Source organism: Neoarius graeffei, chromosome 9 (genome assembly GCF_027579695.1).
Source record: "Neoarius graeffei isolate fNeoGra1 chromosome 9, fNeoGra1.pri, whole genome shotgun sequence".
Lineage (NCBI taxonomy): Eukaryota > Metazoa > Chordata > Actinopteri > Siluriformes > Ariidae > Neoarius > Neoarius graeffei.
Window position 1 is genome coordinate 48407990 of NC_083577.1, and position 21475 is coordinate 48429464.

The window sequence follows — 21475 nt, forward strand, 5'->3', positions numbered from 1 at the left end:
TTAGCTTTTGTATTTTTGCACTTTGCTTTTCTTTTGGATTATACTCTTTGGTTTTTTTTTGTCTTTTGTTTTGCCCTGTATATAGTGTATATAGTTTAAATAAACCTTTTGATTCTTTTTCTACTTCCGCCTCACGCCTCTGCATTTGAGTCATCCCCCTGGTGGCCTAGTGGGGGTTTGCTGGATTATCACACCAACGAACCAGGTTCGAATCCCAGCAAAACCCTAACACTTTCCTTACTAAGAGTTAACACCCATGTAAAATATAATGTTAATGGTTAGTTTTTGCATGCTTTTTTTTTCTAATTTGGAATCTCTATCGGTGAAATTAATTGAAAGTTCAGTAACACTTCAGTAACTAAGGAATAAAGCACACGAGGACATGCACCAGTAGAAAAATAATCACTGACAGGGTGGTATGATGTGTCCCAACAGAAAGTGGACGGTCATTACCACGCTGAAGTTCACTGTTTTCCCAGAACAGCCCATCCTGGAATGTTGTATTCCTCTTGTACCACAGCAATTTGCCAACACTAAAAAAATAAATTTGTAACACGTCGTACACTTTATCCATTTGTAGTTGCAGTATATTAAATGCTGTGATGCTGTGGAACGTTCACAAACATGTTAGTTCCTGTTATCACTTCCATTATAGCAGCCGTTCCCTTACCAACCTGTCTCTCTCTCTCTCTCTCTCTCTCTCTCTCTGAAAAAAAATGAAGCTGCTTGTGTTACAGAGAAACCAAAAAAAAAAATCCTCCGTTCTGAGGAGTTTCCTGTATTGGAAAACTTGAACCAACTGATGCAAATGTAGGTGCAATCAGTTAATTATTGAAATTAAGTGATCAATCTCATTAAATCAGTCTCATTAAATTTGAAGGTTATTAATTAAAATGAATCAATCCCATTGAATCGTTTACTTTGACTCATTTGAATTGAATCATACCATAGAATCAGTCTCATTTGAAGTGAATCATTCAGTGAATCATTTAGTGAATCGTTCAATGAATCATTTAGTGAATCATACCATTAATCCTGGATAAATTACCAAATAGCTAGATTATGGTATATTTCCAAATTATTATTGATCACTTACTATATTACATAAATCTGCACCTTTTTGAATTCTTTGCGATTGGGGACTTCAGATATTGTTCACACCAACAAGATATATACACAGCTTTGATAATAAATGAATTTATTATACAAAGATAAAAATAATAAATCAATATATACAAGCAGTGAGGTGTGTGTGTGTGTGTGTGTGTGTATGTGTGTGTGTGTTAGGCCCCTAGGCCTGAGCCAAGGTGTGTGTATGAGGGAGCTATAAAATTTGGAATGTTCTTATCTGATGTCTTGGTATGTTGAGTGTGGAGGAGGGGCTTGACCATGTGTTTAGACAAAAGGCTAGTTCTGTATAGCTAACCAAAATGTGTTTGAGCACGAGGTAGGCCCAGATTAGCTTCGTGTTGCTAAGCTAAGACAAAAGGGAAGCTATCTAAAGTGTATCAGGCCTGGTCAGGCCTGTTGAGCACGTGTTTCTAAGTAACAAAAGGATTCCACACTCATAACATTACCAAACTCCTGAACTCTTAATAAGATCAAAATGTGTGTTAAGAGAATTATGTTAGTAAGAAGAATAAGAGAGAGGGAGACATGCACAGCCTATTAAAACAAATGAGATTAAACAAATGGAACAATTCAATTCGACACGCTGCGTGTCTAATAGTGTAATGAATAAACCTGGGTTTAAATTCACACTTTCAATAAAGCAACTTCCTAAAACTAGCTTAATTATTATGCCCAAATATATTTTACTCAATATCTTGCCTCTAGCAAAGTTCTGAGAAGATGTTCGCCGTTGCAGAGCTTCGCTGTTCATGAAGCACGTGAACCGCTCGTGTAGAAAGCGTGGAGAGCTTCCTGGTCCAGCGGATCACTTGGGTCGTTTCCGTGAAGGCAGAGGATTCTTGGCCCGAACTTCAGCATTCGTGAGGAAAAGTCTCTGATCAGAATAATATGCACAGTGCTTTAATCAGGAGGAATCTGGTCGCTCCTAATTATAAATTAAAACTGCGTTTGAGCGGCAGTCGTGGCATCACTTCTAATATGAATAAACCGGTTGTAACTCAGGTTGAGTTTAAAGATCGCGCTATTCTGGACTTTTACCTTGGCCAGTGGTTAAGCACAGAATGCGCTGGATGGTGAATCTTGCAAGAAGGAAGTGTTTTCGGGTTTGAGAGCATCTCTTTTGTGCGTCTAGATTCCTTGGAATCCGGACACGAGAGACAAAGAGCGGAGCTTCCGCCTGGACTTATGCGTGCATGGCGGACTGACGTAGATGATCCTGCCCACACGTGACGTCACGCGGAAGAGGACTGGGAGTTGTAGTTCTTAGACACAGAATGGCGGCATGATACCTACACAAAGCACTGACACTTCCACACTGAGACATCCATAACTGTTAAATAAACATCTCCTTATAGAAAGCTTCAACATATCAACAGTAAAATAGATTTTTGTTTGTTAAATAACGTTTTTTAAATCTTTATTATTAGGCTGAGATTATGTGACGCGTTCTCCATACAAGTATAATTTAACTGTAAACAATAATATATTGAGGGCATTAATAAAACCATGATTTGAACTACTTTCAGATCCACTGTTATAGATCAATCAATCAACACCAATAAGACTTAAAGATGATGATACACAGGGCAACTTTTTGGGCAGTGCTGCCGGCAACGGGCAACCGGGTGAGACACAGGGCAACTAATTAGGGCAACAGACAGTTGGTAACAACCCATCAGATAATAGCAAATCTCTTGCCAGGGAGACCGACACCGCAAACATGGATGCTGAAACATTCACAGCTGGTACTTTTGTCTTGGCTTCAGCCTTTATTTTGCTCAAGTATCACTTCTGGAACAAAACTGAATGGATACTCTGGTCAAAAGATAATTTGCCATTATTTTAACATTTATAAGTCAAAATAACCACATTATTCTTTTAATAATAAACACTTTTTAAATCTCTATAAAATGCTACTAGCCTCAGTCACATATGCTGTAACTAATAACTGACACATGCACAACAAAACCATAACGGCAAAAACGTAATAGTTTAACTCTCATCTCAGCAAAAGAATTAAAAAGGACATAGACCAGGAGATGGCTGCTGAGGAGCAAAAGGGTGCGACAGAGCTCCTGAAAGGCTTTCTTTTTTAGATCCCAAAGTTTGTACTGTTTCGCCCATGGGTTCCACAAGTAGTCGTGCTCTGCACGTGAATTAGATCAGACGATAAGTTAAACAATCTCTATTACAACTCACACAAAAACCATCATGAGCTGCCCATCATTTTTAACTTAACACAAGAGAGCTAACTTTATCCCTACATAGCTAGCAATAACTTTCAGCTAACTATGTTAGCAAAAACCACTGCTAGTTAGCTAAATCCCATTCAATCTCTATGGAGCGGTGGTAAGAAGAAGAAGAAACCTTTATTTGTCATATGCACACTTCAAGCACAGTGAAATTCATCCTCTGCATTTAACCCATCTGGAGCAGTGAACACATGCACATACACACCCAGAGCAGTGGGCAGCCACACTACAGCGCCCGGGGAGCAGTCAGGGGTTCGGTACCTTGCTTAAGGGCATTTTAGCCCAAGGCCGCCCTACGTTAACCTAACTGCATGTCTTTGGACTGTGGGGGGAAACCGGAGCACCCGGAGGAAACCCACGCAGACACGGGGAGAACATGCAAACTCCACACAGAAAGGCCCTCGCCGGCCACTGGGCTCGAACCCAGAACCTTCTTGCTGTGAGGCGATAGTGATAACTACTACATCACCGTGCCGCTGCCGCCACCGTGCCGTTAGCTAACAGCAGTTTACGCTTGGCTGAAAAAAATCGATATCTTAATTACAACCTGAGCACGTGTGTGTTGGTTTTCTGAGCATTTGATGAGGTCAATTCACCACTTTGGGTTTACACATAACAACTTACCGGCATAAGAAGATACAAGTCGTCTCTCTTTTTCTTGCCTCCACTCCCGGAAACGCTGCTATCTTTGTTGAAAGTTTCAGAAGCTTTCAGGTGGTCATGTGATTCGCTGCTAGCTCTCTGATTGGATGACGTTAAAAAGTTGCCCAAAATGATCAAATTGGTTCAGATAGAAATTATGTTGCACAATCTCAATGGGGAAGTGTTGAAGCACAATTGCCCGGCAACATTACCCAAAAAGTTGCCCCGTGTATCATCAGCCTAAGAGAATTCAGTGTTGCTGTGGTATAAGGATTCCTCAACTAGCATTATTTACTGCATTAGTTAAAGGTAGACTGCCTTTCAGGTTTTTCAAGATTAGGTCATAAAAAGAATTTTCCCTGACAACCAATTATTTTTGTTTAGTGGACCAAAAGCTACTGAATTCAAATCACAGACTTCCAATTTTATTTATTTATATATTTTTTAATGGAACAATTAATGAATTTAGGGCCACATGGCCCTAAATTGTCCGCTATTTTTTTCCTGCTTCGCCATGACCCAATTCAGGATACTACGTCATGCATCACGTGGTGGGCTTTCCCCATTCACGCAAGGCATTGTGTGATAGAAATTTGAAACAGGACAGAAAAATGGAGGACACGAATGAAACGTGAAGGACTGACTACAGTAACGGAAAGCGAGAAGAAAAGACGTTATGTTGCGAAGGAAAGGAAACGCAGGACCAAACTAATAAATATCGGCGGTCAGCGAGCACCTCGGTGTGATCAGCTGTTTGTTTAGTGACAGAATGATAGAACTGTCAGTGCACGGTCAAAGGTAAATGGCAGTAATGCAACACTCTGGATGCCAGCTGCCGTAAAACCCAAAAGAAGAAGGTGAACCTGCGCATGCGCACACGGACTTCCTCTGTCTGCTTGATTGCGTGAAGCGAGTAATTTCATGAACATTATTTGCTTTAATCCCCTCAAATTAAATAACTTCCCATCCACAGAATGGCTTTTTTTGTATGCCGGTTTTATGAAATTGAAAGGCCATCTAGCTTTAACATTAGCAAACCAAAAACTCTATCACTAACCATAAATGCAGGCGATATTGTATTTCTCTCATCTCATCTCATTATCTGTAGCCGCTTTATCCTGTTCTACAGGGTCGCAGGCAAGCTGGAGCCTATCCCAGCTGACTACGGGTGAAAGGCGGGGTACACCCTGGACAAGTCGCCAGGTCATCACAGGGCTGACACATAGACACAGACAACCATTCACACTCACATTCACACCTACGGTCAATTTAGAGTCACCAGTTAACCTAACCTGCATGTCTTTGGACTGTGGGGGAAACCGGAGCACCCGGAGGAAACCCACGCGGACACGGGGAGAACATGCAGCCAACCTTTAATTGAAATAAATTTATTCAGAGAAAAAACAAACCCCTCATCAAGAAATAATTATTTTCAACAAAAAGATGTGCCACTATTATTGGCACCCCTGCATTTAATAATTTGTACAACCTCCTTTGCCAGTAAAACAGCACTGAGTTTCTCCTAGAACATTTTATAAGGTCGGAGATACAGAACAGGGCATCTGAGACCATTCCTCTTTACACAATCTCTCCAGATCATCCAGGGCCCTCAGCCCTCTCTTGTACACTCTCCTCTTCAGCTCCCCCCCACAGGTTTTCAATGGGGTTCAGGTCAGGGGGCTGAGATGGTCAGGGCAGAAGCTTGATTCTGTGGACAGCGAACCATTTTTGTATTGATTTGGACATATGCTTCAGATCATCGTCCTGCTGGAAGATCCAATGATGACAGTTTTAATTTCCTGGCAGAGGCAGCCGGAATTTCATTCAAAATTTCCTGGAATTTCATGGACTCCATGATGCCATGAACCCTAACAAGGTTTCCAGGGCCTTTGGAGGGAAAACATCCCCAAAACATCATAGAACCTCGACCATATTTTACAGTTGGGATCGGGTTCTTTTCATGTTACTGACCTGTTGCCAATAAACCAAATTAGTTTTTTTGTTTGTTTTTTAAGCATTACACAACTTTTTTCAGTCTTTTGTTGCTACTGGCCCAACTTTTCTGATTTGTTGCTGACATCAAATTCAAAATGAGCGCATATTTCTCAAAAACCAATAAAATTTCTCAGTTTTAACTTTTGATATGTTGTCTTTGTACAATTTTCAATTAAATATAGGATTTCCATGATTTGCAAATTATTGTGTTCTGTTTTTATTGAATTTCCATAGTGTCCCAAATTTTTTGGAATTGTGTGTGTCATATAAGGGCTGTTGAAGTCAATGTGATAACGCATTAACGCAAATTCCTTTTTAACAGCGCTCATTATTTTTAACGCGCGATTAACACCTGCACGTTATGTGCCCCCTCCCCTGTAGTTTGGGAAATCAGGAAGTGACATAACAAGTAGCTGGTCGGCATAAGTCGTGATAAAGTGCACTTGTGTATAGAATCAACTTATATTGTTGCATTCTGACTGTTTACATAAACTGTGTGTGTTTTTTGTATGCTTTTGATGGTCCACAGGGGAGAAAAGAAGATGTGTTAAGGTCCAGGTGTGTGTGTGTGTGTGTGTGTGCAAGCGTGCAGGTTGCACACTGGAGTGAGAGAGTTTGTTTTATTCTGAGAAATTTGTGAGTGATTTAAAAGTGTTTATAAATGCAGTTTTTGCTCATGAATGTACTGTATATTTACCAGTGAGTTACTGCATTTTCTTGGAAAACATCTTTGAGCTGTGTGGCTTAACAAATGTATTTAGTTGGGTTTTGTATTTTTATTTTTCTTATTTAAAGATAGCCACTACTGTTGTCCAGAGTCCACATCACCGACTTTGTTTAGTTTATTTTATGGCATAGTTTGAGGCTGGAAGTTAAGTACAGAACTAGAGGAAAATACTATATTGTTTTGTTCACACTGAATTGTGCTAAACCCTCACAATTATAAAGCTAACACTGCTTTATTTTTTAAATGCACTGGGGGAATAAAATACCTACAAAAATAATTTTTGCTGTGTCTAGCCTTACTCTTCCTGACCTGGCCACGTATTTGTCCACTCCCACTCCCCAAAAACTTGAAAAATATCCCTTTAAGGTACATTTAGAACAGATTTAAAAAGTGCAGTTAATTTGTGATTGTGAGTTAACTATGGACAATAATGTGATTAATCGCTGTTAAATATTTTAATCGATTGACAGCTCATATATAATATACAGTAGCAGTCAGAAGTTTGGATACGCCTTCTAATTCATGTGTTAATGTGTTCATTCATTTTGTACATTATCGTTTTCTTTTGCTGTTCTATAATACATCCTGTGTTGTCTTTCTCATGTATTTGTTTTTACTCCGTATTTGTTGAAATGTGAAGTGAGGGACTGCTGAAACGAAGTTAAAAGACCACTGAAGCATTATAACCAGCATCATTTGATAAATACACGCTCATTTTAATCCACCATGCAAATAATAAATAGTTGCTTTGTGCTCACATTCATTTTTTGAATCATTTGACTCTCAGGCACTGAAATTCTCAATCTGTGCAATAATTAATGTTTGCAGCTCTGTTGCTTTTTTTTTTTTAATTTTTGATGATGTTTGTTTGAGCTTGACTCAACACTCTATGCCAAAGCATATTTCTGACATAAAACAAATATAGAAGACTAAAAAGTAATAAGTTCAGAAGCCGCAGCCAACTGTGTGTGTGTATTGGGGCGGGGGGTTGTTTGTATGTGTTTGTGCATACCGTATGGGCTCATCGGCTCTGAGCTCTCTGAAGGGTGGGAGCATGCACAGTCTGCTGCAAGGATGTGACCTACATCTTCAGCAATCTTTGGCATTCTCTTTGAACTTCGATCCAGATCTCTAGTTTGTGTGTGTGTGTTTTCTCTTCCTTGTAGATGCATATTGTAAACCAGCTGCTAAAGCACAAAGCTGACCCCACTCTACTAAACTGCAATCAAGATAAGCCTTCAGGTAGGGTGTGTGTGTGTGTGTGTGTGTGTGTGTGCGCACATGCATGCACGCACACAAATGTCCATACAAAGTACATTCAAGGTAATGAAGCATGAAAAGAGTGATGCATTATCTCTGGAAGAGATAAAATCACCCTGTTTGACCTTCATTCAGTGTTAAATCTACTTTGCGTTAGTGTGTAAACGTGACCTGGAACAAAGAAAACATAACAGCATGAAAAACAGGTGTGTGTGTGTGTGTGCGCGAGAGAGAGAGAGAGAGAGAGAGTGCATAAATGTTGTGTGTACATGATTGCCGATTGACCCATCACAGTTGAAAAGCAGCACAGCTCATTACAGTTACAGTAGAACATGACCCAGTCATGAGGGCTGTGGTCTTCAATGTAGGGTTTGTGAAGCATAACCAGGGGTCCACTAGTGGTAGTCACAACCTCTCATTATCAAACTTATTATGCTTATTATTAACATCTTAGAGTGATTGATTTGATTGATTTTAATGGATTTAATCTAAACATCAATAACCCAAAAATAGTAGGCCTGTAAATTATGTCAGCTCGGACGTAAATTGTATTCTCAGTGGAGTGTTCAGGAATAAATAACTCTGTGATGTCAGTTTTACTACGTCAACAAAATTACTGGTACAATATAATTGCTAGTGCATCTCAAACAATGGAAATATTTGTGTGTGTGTGAGAGAGAGAGAGATTTATTATTTAATATCTTTGTATATGTTAAATGCAGAACATCATAACCTTTCCCTCATTTCAGATATTGCTGCGTCGGACCAAATAGCAGACGTGTTGCTGAAGGCAGAGGAGTTCTGGGTGCAGAGACAGAAAGACCCAACGTTGCTACCCCCTCATTCAGAAGAACACTGTGAAGAGCTCAACCAGGATGTCAGCATGCTGGTTAAAAAACTGTACGTGCTTCATGGAGGACTGATTGTGCACATACAAAACCCTTCTTTACCAAAGTTGTGTGCAGAATTGAGCACACAGAATGACATACAAACTAATCAAATTGAACGATGATTTGGGTGCAACTGCTGAACAGGCTTTAGCCTTGTGGAACTAAACTTCTGCCCACTAGTCCCTAATTTACAGGTCATATACAGTGGTGCTTGAAAGTTTGCGAACCCTTTAGAATGTTCTATATTTCTGCATAAATATGACCTAAAACATCATCAGATTTTCACACAAGTCCTAAAAGTAGACAAAGAGAACCCAGTTAAACAAATAAGACAAAAATATTATACTTGGTCATCTATTTATTGAGGAAAATGATCCAATATTACACATCTGTGGGCAGCACGGCGGTGTAGTGGTTAGCGCTGTCGCCTCACAGCAAGAAGGTCCGGGTTCGAGCCCCGTGGCCGGCGAGGGCCTTTCTGTGTGGAGTTTGCATGTTCTCCCCGTGTCCGCGTGGGTTTCCTCCGGGTGCTCCGGTTTCCCCCACAGTCCAAAGACATGCAGGTTAGGTTAACTGGTGACTCTAAATTGACCGTAGGTGTGAATGGTTGTCTGTGTCTATGTGTCAGCCCTGTGATGACCTGGCAACTTGTCCAGGGTGTACCCCGCCTTTCACCCGTAGTCAGCTGGGATAGGCTCCAGCTTGCCTGCGACCCTGTAGAACAGGATAAAGCGGCTAGAGATGATGAGATGAGATTACACATTTGTGAGTGGCAAAAGTATGTGAACCTTTGCTTTCAGTATCTGGTGTGACCCCCTTGTGCAGCAATAACTGCAACTAAACATTTCCGGTAACTGTTGATCAGTCCTGCACACCGCCTTGGAGGAATTTTAGCCCATTCCTCCGTACAGAACAGCTTAAGCTCTGGGATGTTGGTGGGTTTCCTCACATGAACTACTCGCTTCAGGTCCTTCCACAACATTTCCACTGGATTAAGGTCAGGACTTTGACTTGGCCATTCCAAAACATTAACTTTATTCTTCTTTAACCATTCTTTGGTAGAACGACGTGTGTGCTTAGGGTCGTCTTGCTGCATGACCCACCTTCTCTTGAGATTCAGTTCATGGACAGATGTCCTGACATTTTCCTTTAGAATTCGCTGGTATAATTCAGAATTCATTGTTCCATCAGTGATGGCAAGCCATCCTGGCCAAGATGCAGCAAAACAGGCCCAAACCATGATACTACCACCACCATGTTTCACAGATGGGATAAGGTTCTTATGCTGGAATGCAATGTTTTCCTTTCTCCAAACATAATGCTTCTCATTTAAACCAAAAAGTTCGATTTTGGTCTCATCCGTCCACAAAACATCTTTCCAATAGCCTTCTGGCTTGTCCACGTGATCTTTAGCAAACTGCAGACGAGCAGCAATGTTCTTTTTGGAGAGCAGTGGCTTTCTCCTTGCAACCCTGCCATGCACACCATTGTTGTTCAGTGTTCTCCTGATGGTGGACTCATGAACATTAACATTAGCCAATGTGAGAGAGGCCTTCAGTTGCTTAGAAGTTACCCTGGGGTCCTTTGTGACCTTGCTGACTATTACATGCCTTGCTCTTGGAGTGATCTTTGTTGGTTGACCACTCCTGGGGAGAGTAACAATGGTCTTGAATTTCCTCCATTTGTACACAATCTGTCTGACTGTGAGTTGGTGGAGTCCAAACTCTTTAGAGATGGTTTTGTAACCTTTTCCAGCCTGATGAGCATCAACAACGCTTTTTCTGAGGTCCTCAGAAATCTCCTTTGGTTCGTGCCATGATACACTTCCACAAACATGTGTTGTGAAGATCAGACTTTGATAGATCCCTGTTCTTTAAATAAAACAGGGTGCCCACTCACACCTGATTGTCATCCCATTGATTGAAAACACCCGACTCTGATTTCACCTTCAAATTAACTGCTAATCCTAGAGGTTCACATACTTTTGCCACTCACAGATATGTAATATTGGATCATTTTCTCAATAAATAAATGACCAAGTATAATATTTTTGTCTCATTTGTTTAACTGGGTTCTCTTTATCTACTTTTAGGACTTGTGTGAAAATCTGATGATGTTTTAGGTCATTTTTATGCAGAAATATAGAAAATTCTAAAGGGTTCACAAACTTTTAAGCACCACTGTACATAATAGAATACCTTATACAGATCTTTTGCATGAGATGTGGTTACTGTTGAGCTGAGATTATCTAACAGCCCCAAAAACCTGCAGTGAGATTTAAGCACTTTAACCAGATGTGCGGTTTGTATGGTCAAGGCTCTACGTCTAGGTCAGATGGTGGAATAGCCTTTCCAAGATGATGGTTTGTGTACATTTCTATTTCAGCACTGCCTAGGCCAGGACTATTTTTTTTCGAAGATCTTTTCAGGGCCGTTTAGTAGTCTACAAAGCAAAGCCACCTGCCCTTATACTGTACTCTACAGTGCTTGTTGTATACAAATGCACCAGTTAATCAACTGAAGGACTGTTTAGCTAATAAAGAGCCACATCTGTGCATTATGATTTATATTTACAACACATCTGTGTGTTACCTATAGTACATTTTGGCACAAGGTTCAAGTCTGTGCAATAATGATCACTCTCAAGCCTCACTCTTTTATAGTCAAAGTCCTTCCCACACCATTCATGGCGTGTTTGGTGGCGCCAGTCTGTTTTGTAGCTCTCAGCCTCTCGCCTGTATTACATAGCTAGGGTTACAGTGGGGGGGGATAGTCCTCTGGTAACCGCGAGAGTTTGACTCCCCACTCGCATCTGTATTGCAGCGTGCCTTGCCAGATGGCAGTAGGCACCATTTTTATGATGGTCTTTGGTATGACCCGACCGTGAGTAGAACTCGCGATCTCCCAATCGAGAGGCGGACACACTAACCACTAGGCCACTCGCCAGTACTCTTTGATACTACTCTGCACAATATACTATACTATTACACTGATATTTATTTTGATAATTTACTTGCAAGTTAAGCATTTTTGAGCATCAGTGAATAGTGAAACTGGGATTTCTTTGCTTTATGATCAGATTTGAGCACATTTTGATAAATCAGGGATACTGTGTGCAGTAGATGAGTGACAGTAATGGATAGGATAATGAGGTGATTATTGCTAATCCTGTACAGATGGTTAACGGAGTTCTGCATCTTGCCATATGTCCAAGTGCTTCTGTATTTGCTCAGCCAAATGAAATATAAAACAACGTCCTAAGGTTCACACAATTCCTCATTTACTTTGTCTCTTATCCAGTGCTTTTCATTTCTGTGGAGATGCACATGAACTATATGCATATGAATGTGTAGTATATTTTTGTAGAATGCCTATGACGTTGCCCATTTCAAAGAGGGACAGTCTGCTGGAGAAGGACACCATGTTTCGGGACTCGGGAGGAGCCCTGACCCGTCAGTCGTCCCAGGACAGCGGGCTGGATGGTCCCTATCCCAGCACCACGAACAAACTGGAACAGGTAGGGAATACTATTCAGTGACTAACCACTGCTGTTCTGTTCAGCCTTCATTCGTCTTCATGACAGTGAGAGGAACCAAGACAAATGTTCTGTGTCCAGTAGACTTGGACCCAGACACACGCGACTGGAAAATAGATGAATGTGGCGAGATAGTGTTGCTTTGCTATTGGACTGCAATGTGTGTGGTATGTGTCATAGTTTAGCCGACGAGTCGTGATCTAGTGAAAAAGGTATGGTTACAGTTTAGGAGATGTTGTTTTCTTTCAGGTGAAATTAATGCCTCCAGCACCGAATGATGACCTGGCCTCTCTGAGTGAGCTGACAGACAGCAGCCTTCTGTACGAGATGCAGAAACGCTTCGGCAACAACCAGATCTATGTAAGTTCTCACACACACTCACTCTCACTCTGTGGGCTCTAGCTCAGGTAGTTTGAAGCTGCTTCTTCTGCACTCAGTATATCATATTGATTTCTAGATCACTCTGAGGCTCTGCAATGAAAATGAGCTGGCTTTTCTTAGGAAAGCAGCTCATGCTGAGTCTAATCCCATGTGCAGGCCTGCACTTAGGGCAAGCCTTAAAAAAAAAAACCCTCCCCTTTCTCTTGAGATAGCTGGAAGGGAAGAAGGTCTGGATGCTTGCCTTTAGCACACATTTTTATCTTGTCCTGAGCCATTGGGCCCAGTATGCTTCACCGCGTGGCCATGGGCTTGCCAAGAGTTAGAACACACTCACTGACACTCTGCTTTGAGATTTTGGGCTTAGCCGAGGCTTGACTGTAGCCTTGCCAGACCCTGGTGTGTGCATGGCAGCCCTTTAGGCCCCTTTACACACTGGTGAGATGCTCTGGAGAGACGCTAACAGGCTCCTACAATGTTTTATGTTTGGTTTTGTGTGTGTGTGTTTTTTTTTTTTTTGGAGGGGGGGGGGGGGGTCACTCTGTTACAAATATGCAGGATTTCTACTTAAAATAGATTATTAGCCCTTGTTCTGCTGAAGATAAAATGATCAACTATATATTGTTACTGAATGCAGTACAATATTGAAATAATTTACTTGAAAATTATTTCAAATACTCGGATGTAAATTATTCCATGAACATTGCTGCTACTGTAAATACCCTTTTAAATATAAAACGCAAAGGCGATTTTAGTCTGTTGCATTCCGTCCATTTATTATCTGCACACATCGTGGTCATCAGGAGGATCCTGATCAGGAGGATTTCAATAAACGGTATAGCCGTCCTCCCTCTCATATGCGCACACACGCGTACACACACATACGCATACATTCTAAAAGTCTGTATAGTAATTCTTCACACATCTTCAGTTTAGTCTCTGTGTAAGTTAGTGGAGGTTGGAGTAATGGAAGAAATCAATGTCCCATGCACTTTTTCCTCTATCTGTATGGTTCAAATTGTTTGAGTAGTTCTGCTGTCAGTGGCTCCAGGCAGGCGGTAATGCCTGGCCGCTAGCACACTCTCAGTGGGAGACTGAAAACTGTGCTGGTTGATGGCTGGAGCCAAATCAATGCCTAATAGCTGCAACTATTTCCATGCTGTTGTATAGAGCCTAATAAAGCTTCTGCACTGGGTCTGTGTGTGGAAGGACAGAGAGGGAAACAGATTGATGATGAGAGAGCAAGTGAGAAATGCAGGACGAGCAATTTTTTCGAGTGAGCAGTGCAGCTTAATGATGGTCAGTCATTATTGCAGTATAGTGAGAATATTGTTGACACGGACGGGGATGTTGCTAATGAACAAGAGGAACAGAGAAGACTGTTTATACTCGCATTAAAAATGGAACCTCAAGGTAAGACGAAGAGAGGCTTGCTGAAAATATGCAAGTGTTCTCATATCATCTAATTGGTACTTGTTTGTATACGTGTAGTTAACCTTGATATTCTACTACATGTGTGTATAAACGATTTAGTTTTTGAAATGGATGCTGGTAATGTTAGCACTTTAAAACATTCATATCTCCTGTGTGTACAAAATGACTGTGCCCTGTACTGTAAATGCACCAAATAGTTAATGTATTGAACTATACAGAATACTTTGACAGTCTTTGTACTTTTATCTCCACAGTGTGGACTTAATCGTTAGTGTTTGAAATTAGCACACCTTAGTAAATTTGTCCACAGACATCTTTTATCTGCGTACAGACTGGGCTGCTTACATCCTCCACTATGTTGCTAATTATGCCAGCAAAATAATGGATTTGAGCCAATGTCGTTGAGTAACTTATATGCAAGTCCAAGTCATGTTTAAAATCAGCAACTCTCAATTCCAAGGCAGGTCTAAAGTCTAATCCAAGTCTAACACTTTGCCCTTCTGATCATGTGATTCATAAGTGGCTACCGTAATGAATTGGAGTATGTTGTAGTAATGTAGTTGTAGTAACATGATTCAATTAACCCTTTGATGCAAAACGTATGCACACCCCTTCTAATGCACAACATGGGTCAAAAATGACCCGCATTCATTTTCCAGGTTATTTCATGCTGACTGAGTTTTTCTTTGCTCTATCTTTTGAAATCAATTTATTTTATGATTGAATATTCCAAGTATTCTTTAAATATCTTGTTTTTAATTACCACAAATCATTAATTTAATTTTTTCTTTCCTACTTTATGAACAAAAATAATTTTATATTACTACACATGAGTCATCCAAATGTGATTTAAAATTAAATGTCTTAATACTATAATAATAATTTGTTTCAAGTAATTACTTTAGCAGTGAATGGGGCCAAGTATTTATTTATTTATTAACTATGTAGTTAGCTAAGCCAACTACAATAAAATTAGCTAACTAAAGTAGAATATGTTGACAGCTCGGTAGCTAATAGTAATTACTTGTAACTTTCTGACAAGTAATCTACTCACTCTCAAGGTAACCTAAACATAATCAATTTTTTTCTAAGGTAACGTTAGAACAATTGAAAAACATTACTTGCATGTATGAGATGGGCAAAGGGCGCTGTGCTGAGCTGTGAAATGTCTGACACAAGCACAATTCACAGTTCCCACCAAACGCTGTAGTAAATGCATGCGGGTCGTTTCTGACCCATGTGTGTAAACTTGATGTAGAATTACAAAAGCTGTGCTTGTTCATAACTTAAGAAAGGAAAAATAAAAATGATGATTTGCGCCAAACGAAAACAAGATATTTCCTGCATATTTGGAAAAGTAAATGACAAAATGAATTTATTTCAAAAGTATATCATAGAAACACTCAGCCATACATGAAATAACCTGGAAAATGAATGCAGGTCGTTTTTGACCCATGTTGTGCATTAGAAGGGTAGTGATACAAAAAGGGTTTTATTCAAAAAGTAAGAAAGGAAAAAAATAAAATAAGGATGTATGATGATCAAAAACAAGTTAATTGAGGAATACCTTGAATACTGAATGATGGAATTAATTTATTGCAAAGATATAGAAGATAAAAACTCAGCCGGGTGTGGGTGCAATCAGTTAATTATTGAAATTAAGTGATCAATCTCATTAAATCAGTCTCATTAAATTTGAAGGTTAATAATTAAAATGAATCAATCCCACTGAATCGTTTACTTTGACTCATTTGAATTGAATCATACCATAGAATCAGTCTCATTTGAAGTGAATCATTTAGTGAATCGTTCAATGAATCATTCAGTGAATCATTTAATGAATCATTTAGTGAATCATACCATTAATCCTGGTGCTTAATAATAAATTACCAAACAGCTAAATTATGGTATATTTCCAAATTATTACAATCACTTACCATATTGCATAACTTTTTATATGCACCTTTTTTTTTGAATTCTTTGAGAGATTGGGGACTTCAGATATTGTTCACACAAATAAACACAGTTTGTTTAATAAATGAATTTATTATAACAAAGAGAAAAATAATAATCAATATATACAAATATGATATTGTGTGTGTGTGTGTGTGTATGGCCTAGCTTGTTGCTAGCTAAAACAAAGGAATGTTATCTAAATAGAACAAAGGATTAGCTCTGTTGCTAATGTGTGCTTGTGTGGGAAGGACTTGACCATGTATTTAGCCTCGTGTAGCTAACTACACGTGGTGGAGGCCTAGATTAGCCTTGTGTTGCTAGTGTGTGCTTGTGAAAGACCCTATGGCCTAGCTAAAGTGTGTTTGTTAGGCCTGGTGAGGCCTACTGAGCACGAGGTAGGCCTAGATTAGCTTTGTGTTGCTAAGCAGACAAAGGGAAGCTGTCTAAAGTGTATCAGGCCTGGTGAGGCCTGTTGAGCACGTGTTTTCTCAGTAACAAAAAGATTCCACACTCATAACATTACCAAACTCACTGAAACCTTGATAAGGTCAAAATGTATGATAAGGAAATTAAAGTGTTAGTCAGAGAGGAGCATGCACAGCCTATTAAACAATTGAGAGAACATAGAACCAAAATAAATCAACACGCTGCGTGTCTAACAGTATAACAGATAAACCTGGGTTTAAATTCACACTATTTCAATAAAAGCAAATTCCTAAGACTATCTTAATCATGCCCAAATGCCAAAATCTTACTTAATCCTGCCTTTAGCAAGATATGAAGAAGATGTTCGCCGTTGCAGAGCTTTGCTGTTCATGAAGCACGTGAGCCGCTCGTGTAGAAGGCGCAGAGTCTTCTTGGGTCCGGCGGAGCACTTGGGTGGTTCCCGTGGAAAGCAGAGGACTCTTGGTCCGAACTTCAGCGTTCGTGAGGAAAAGTCTCTGATCAGAATAAGATGCACAGCGCTTTTGAGTTAAAAAGGATTCAGTCGCTTCTTAACTTTTAACTGCCTGGGCTGCAGTCGTGACGTCACTTCTAATACGAATAAACCGGTTGTAACTCAGGTTGAGTTTAAAGATCGCGCTATTCTGGACTTTTACCTTGGCCAGTGGTTAGGCACAGAACGCGCTGGATGGTGAATCTTGCAAGAAAGAAGTGTTTTCGGGTTTGAGAGCATCTCTTTATGCGTCTAGACTCCTCGGAAACCGGACGCGAGAGACAAAGAGCGGAACTTCCGCCCGGACTTATGCGCGCATGGCGGACTGACGTAGATGATCCCGCCCACGCGTGACATAGGTCACGCGGAAGAGGACTGGGACTTGTAGTCCCCAGAGACAAAATGGCGGCATGATACCTACATTCCCCCTTTTGGTCTCAGGGGTATGACGGAGTCGTAACACTGAGAGCACCGTATCGTATCATCGCCGTGTCCATAGTCCTTGAGGTAGCCTTGCTCTGCAAAGACTGTGTAAACTTGAGAGTTCCAGTAAGACAGTTGGAGACAGAGGCATTTTGGGCATATAATCACTATGGGCATTTTGGGCATATAATCACTATCTAACTAACTAGATCAAAACCACATCAAAAAAAAAATATTAAACATTGAACATGAAACATGTAGGATTCAATTTCTTATGCATAAAAAAACAAGAAAAGAGAAGAAATGAAGGAAGGAAAGAAGTATTAGTGTTTGGGTTGGCAAACCTAATCTTCTAGAAATCTTCTGTGTTTGGTAATCGCAGTGGGTGGTCTGGCCAGAGAGCGTGCGCTACTGCGGCTAAAGCTGTCAGGGACGCAGACCATCTTATCCAGCTTGGTGTGTAGTATTATGTATGTATGGGTTGCCTGGGCAGACCCAGTGGATGTCTTTAGTGGAGGTGCACATCTCTAAGTGTTGTGGATTCACAAAAATGAGGATAGCACTGCCAAGACTATATGCCAGGTGTATTTGTGATGAATACACACTAGTAATAATAGCGGATTTTAGTATTTTATCTACCATGTTATACTGAAGGGTTATTACTTCGTTGGGTTGGTGAAGTCTGACCGGGAATGCTAGTGTACGCTTATGGTTGAGTGATGCGTACAAGCTAGGTGGACATGATGGGCCTAGCTGTCGTCCACCCCCTTTTGGAGTGAGGACTGTTCAAAAGGTTTGATTCGATTATCATGGAAATCGATATGAAAGCGTTTGATTAGGCCTAGATGTCCTAATGTGATACGCGACGGGGAACGGTTTTCCCACGATCGAAAGGTCTCGACCAGGGTGGTAGGAACTTCTCTGAGATTCGGGCGTAGTAGGCTTTGTGTCCTTCTACTCTCGAATCGAGATTCTTTTGGGCACCTGTAAAGGTTGACTGTAGGTGGCGTCGTAGGTCGGCAACATGTTGATGTGCGGTGTATGCAATCGCGATGCTCATGGCCTCTGGTTTGTATAGGAGATGCGGGGGAAGAACCGACTCTCGCCCAGTCATCATCCCAAAGGGTGTGACTTCAGTGGCGCAATGAGGGGTGGACCAAATGGCCCTTAGCACCAAGGGAAGTTTCACGTCCCAAATTTTACCATGGTTTGTGATATACTTTCGCAGCATGCTCACAATGGTTTGAATGGCTTGTTCAGCCTGACCAGAGAATTGAGAGTGGTACGCGATATGGAATTTCGCCTCGACGCCTAACATGTTCCACAGCGCAGTCATTACACCAGCAGTGAAATGGGTGCCTGTGTCAAGTCGATGGATAGAGGGAGATTTTTGCCACTAGGGGGAGTCGCGATGTCAGGTGTTTCGACATCGGACTCGGTGTTCAAAGACATGAACTGAAGTTCATCAGAAATTTGATCTCGTGTGGCGCTCGGTTGATCGGTGTTCGCACTAATCTCGTCGCAACGGTTTTGTGCATATTTTGTGGGATCCAACTACTGTGGGGTTTTGTTTTGTGTGAAGCTGATTACGTTTATGTTGCAGGGCTTGGTTGGGATTGGGTCGCCTTGTGAGAGCCGTGTGTCTGAGAAATGGTGGTGAAGACTTTAGCGCACATGAGAGGTGCGTTTTGTGTGTTTGCCTTCGCCACCGGGGGGGGCCCTACATCCTGACCCTCGCCTACTGTTTCAGAGGGATCTCCTCCCCCTTTCACGAGATATACCCGTGGTTCCTGGCCTAGTCATGCCAGCGAATAGCTTTTTGTCATTTTTCTTGGGCTCTTTTGTTTTATCTGTTGAAGGGTCTGACATCTCCTGTAACAGTTCTTTAATCTCAGCCAACTGGGCTTTTAAAGAGTCCAGCTCTGAGGGGAACTCACCAGGTTGGTCTGAGTCACTGTGTTGGTCGTCTCTACCCTTATGTTTAGAGCTACGGTCGGAAAGCTTCTGCCGTTTCTGGTCAGAGCGGGGATGACGGTTTTGCTGCCAACCGTTTTGTTCCCTACGACCCTTTTCATGTGATGGGCAATTGCCATAGTCACTGTGGACTCGCCCTCGGTCCCTCCTGGCCTTACCTTGTCGATTTTTTCCACTCACCCTTGTGATGGCTCGGCAAGGATCGGGCTGGACCGGAATTTTTCCAGGGGGGTTCCCCTTTCGGTGCTTCACCTCCTTCTAAGGTTAGCGGGGGCCCATTTGCATCCTGGAGCCTAAGGACTCTGGGTTCATCATTTCCATTTGCGGTTTTGACAATGGTCTCCCAGGTCATTTGGGCTAGTCGCCTAATTTCCCTCATCGAATAGCGACCTCGTCGACACGTCAGTGTGACATGGGTCCGCACGCTTGGGTGGAGGTTATGTAAGAAGGGAGATATGAAACCTCTATCTTCTTCCAACCCTGGTGCGCTACTACCTTGGAAATAGGCAGTACGTAGCCGTCTGTAATATTCACGAGGCGCCTCAGACCGTTTTTGTTTGATTTGTAATGCACACAATGTCGCGGAGGTTTCGTCCGTGTATGGCGCATATTCTTCCCTCATGTAATTGCGAAGTTTCGAATAACTATCACGAATGTTTGGGGGTAGTGCCTCTAAAAAGGCACGAACGCTACTACTGGAGGTCTTCCAGATTAGTCTAAGTTTTTCACGTGTTGTGGCGATCGGCAGGTCCATCAGGCATCGATCAATTTCTCGTAAATAGTTATTTACATTAGTTCTTTGATTGTCAGGATCGAATTGTTCAACATCTTTGGCAAGTAGGTCAATTTGCCGTAGGCGGAGGGCTTGGTGCGCGTCCTTACGTGACTTCTTTTGCTCTCCTGAGTACTCACTGTCTGAGCTACTCTGGAATCGCTCCCGCTTCGCACGAGATGCGTGGTCTGCTTCATCTGAAGATGGATCAGGGAAACTGTAGCGCACTGACCTAGGTGCGCTACGGGCCTGGGCTCGGGATGAGCGCAGGACAGCTCCATCTTGGCTAAACGACGGAGTCGAGTAGCGAGTTGATGGAGTTTGGCGGGGTGTCTGGTCCTCGACCAGATCATTTACGGTGTCTGGTTCAGACGCCTCTTCCCGCTCTGAGCTTTGGCGCATTGTTGGGGGTCTTTCACGCCCCTCGCGCTGCTCTTGGGGGGGTCTGCTCCTGGGCAGCCCTCTTAGCAACCATTTCGGCTTTCTCTAGCCGTTCGGTGCAATCATCAAGGGAGGTCTTCAAGAGCTCACACTCCCTATGTAAATCATTATTATTGGCTGTCAGCTCGGCGTTGCTGGTGGTCAGCCTTTCAACCTCTCCGTGGAGGCGTCTGATTTCTGAATCAGCATCTTGGAAGTATGATAGGAATAGCTTACCTAGTGCCGCTTGGACATTAAAAGTTGTTCTTTTTGGATCTCTCATATGTTTGTTTGAGTTATCCAAGTTGTTTTGGCATTCACTCTCACTCGTGTACTTAATATTTGCCTTTTCAGAGGCAGAGCAGTGAATGAGGTCTGCGATGACCTCAAGGAGAGACACGTCTTGAGCGTTGTCTTCCATTTTTGAGACACGAGGGGATGCCAATTTACTTAGGCTGGATACTAGATAATTAATCAATGAGTTAATTATTAATTTAATCATTATTAATTAACATTAACTATGTAATTAATTAATAAGGTTTATTTGGAAATGCTTTCTTATCCTAAGTTAAATAGGTTATGAGTATTTGTGATATGGTTATCACACTACTGTTAACCGTTTTAGCACACCTGGGGATATACCTTAGCAGTTGCTGAATTAAACTGATAGTTTATTTGTTGTTGCAACAATATTCAAGAAGTCAACAAACCAATCTCCTCACACGAGGCACCAAGCTACTGTGGGTGCAA

General features: G+C 41.5%; 1 protein-coding gene across 1 annotated transcript in view; it reads left to right on the forward strand.

Annotated features, from left to right (window-relative positions):
• Positions 1-21475, forward strand: part of myo16 (myosin XVI) — a 250670-nt gene that overhangs the window by 92344 nt on the left and 136851 nt on the right. Inside the window, exons 8-11 of the mRNA XM_060929678.1 lie at positions 7914-7989; positions 8757-8907; positions 12263-12413; positions 12681-12791. Of these exons, the coding sequence (XP_060785661.1) occupies positions 7914-7989; positions 8757-8907; positions 12263-12413; positions 12681-12791 (489 nt within the window). The remainder of the gene's footprint in view (positions 1-7913; positions 7990-8756; positions 8908-12262; positions 12414-12680; positions 12792-21475) is intronic.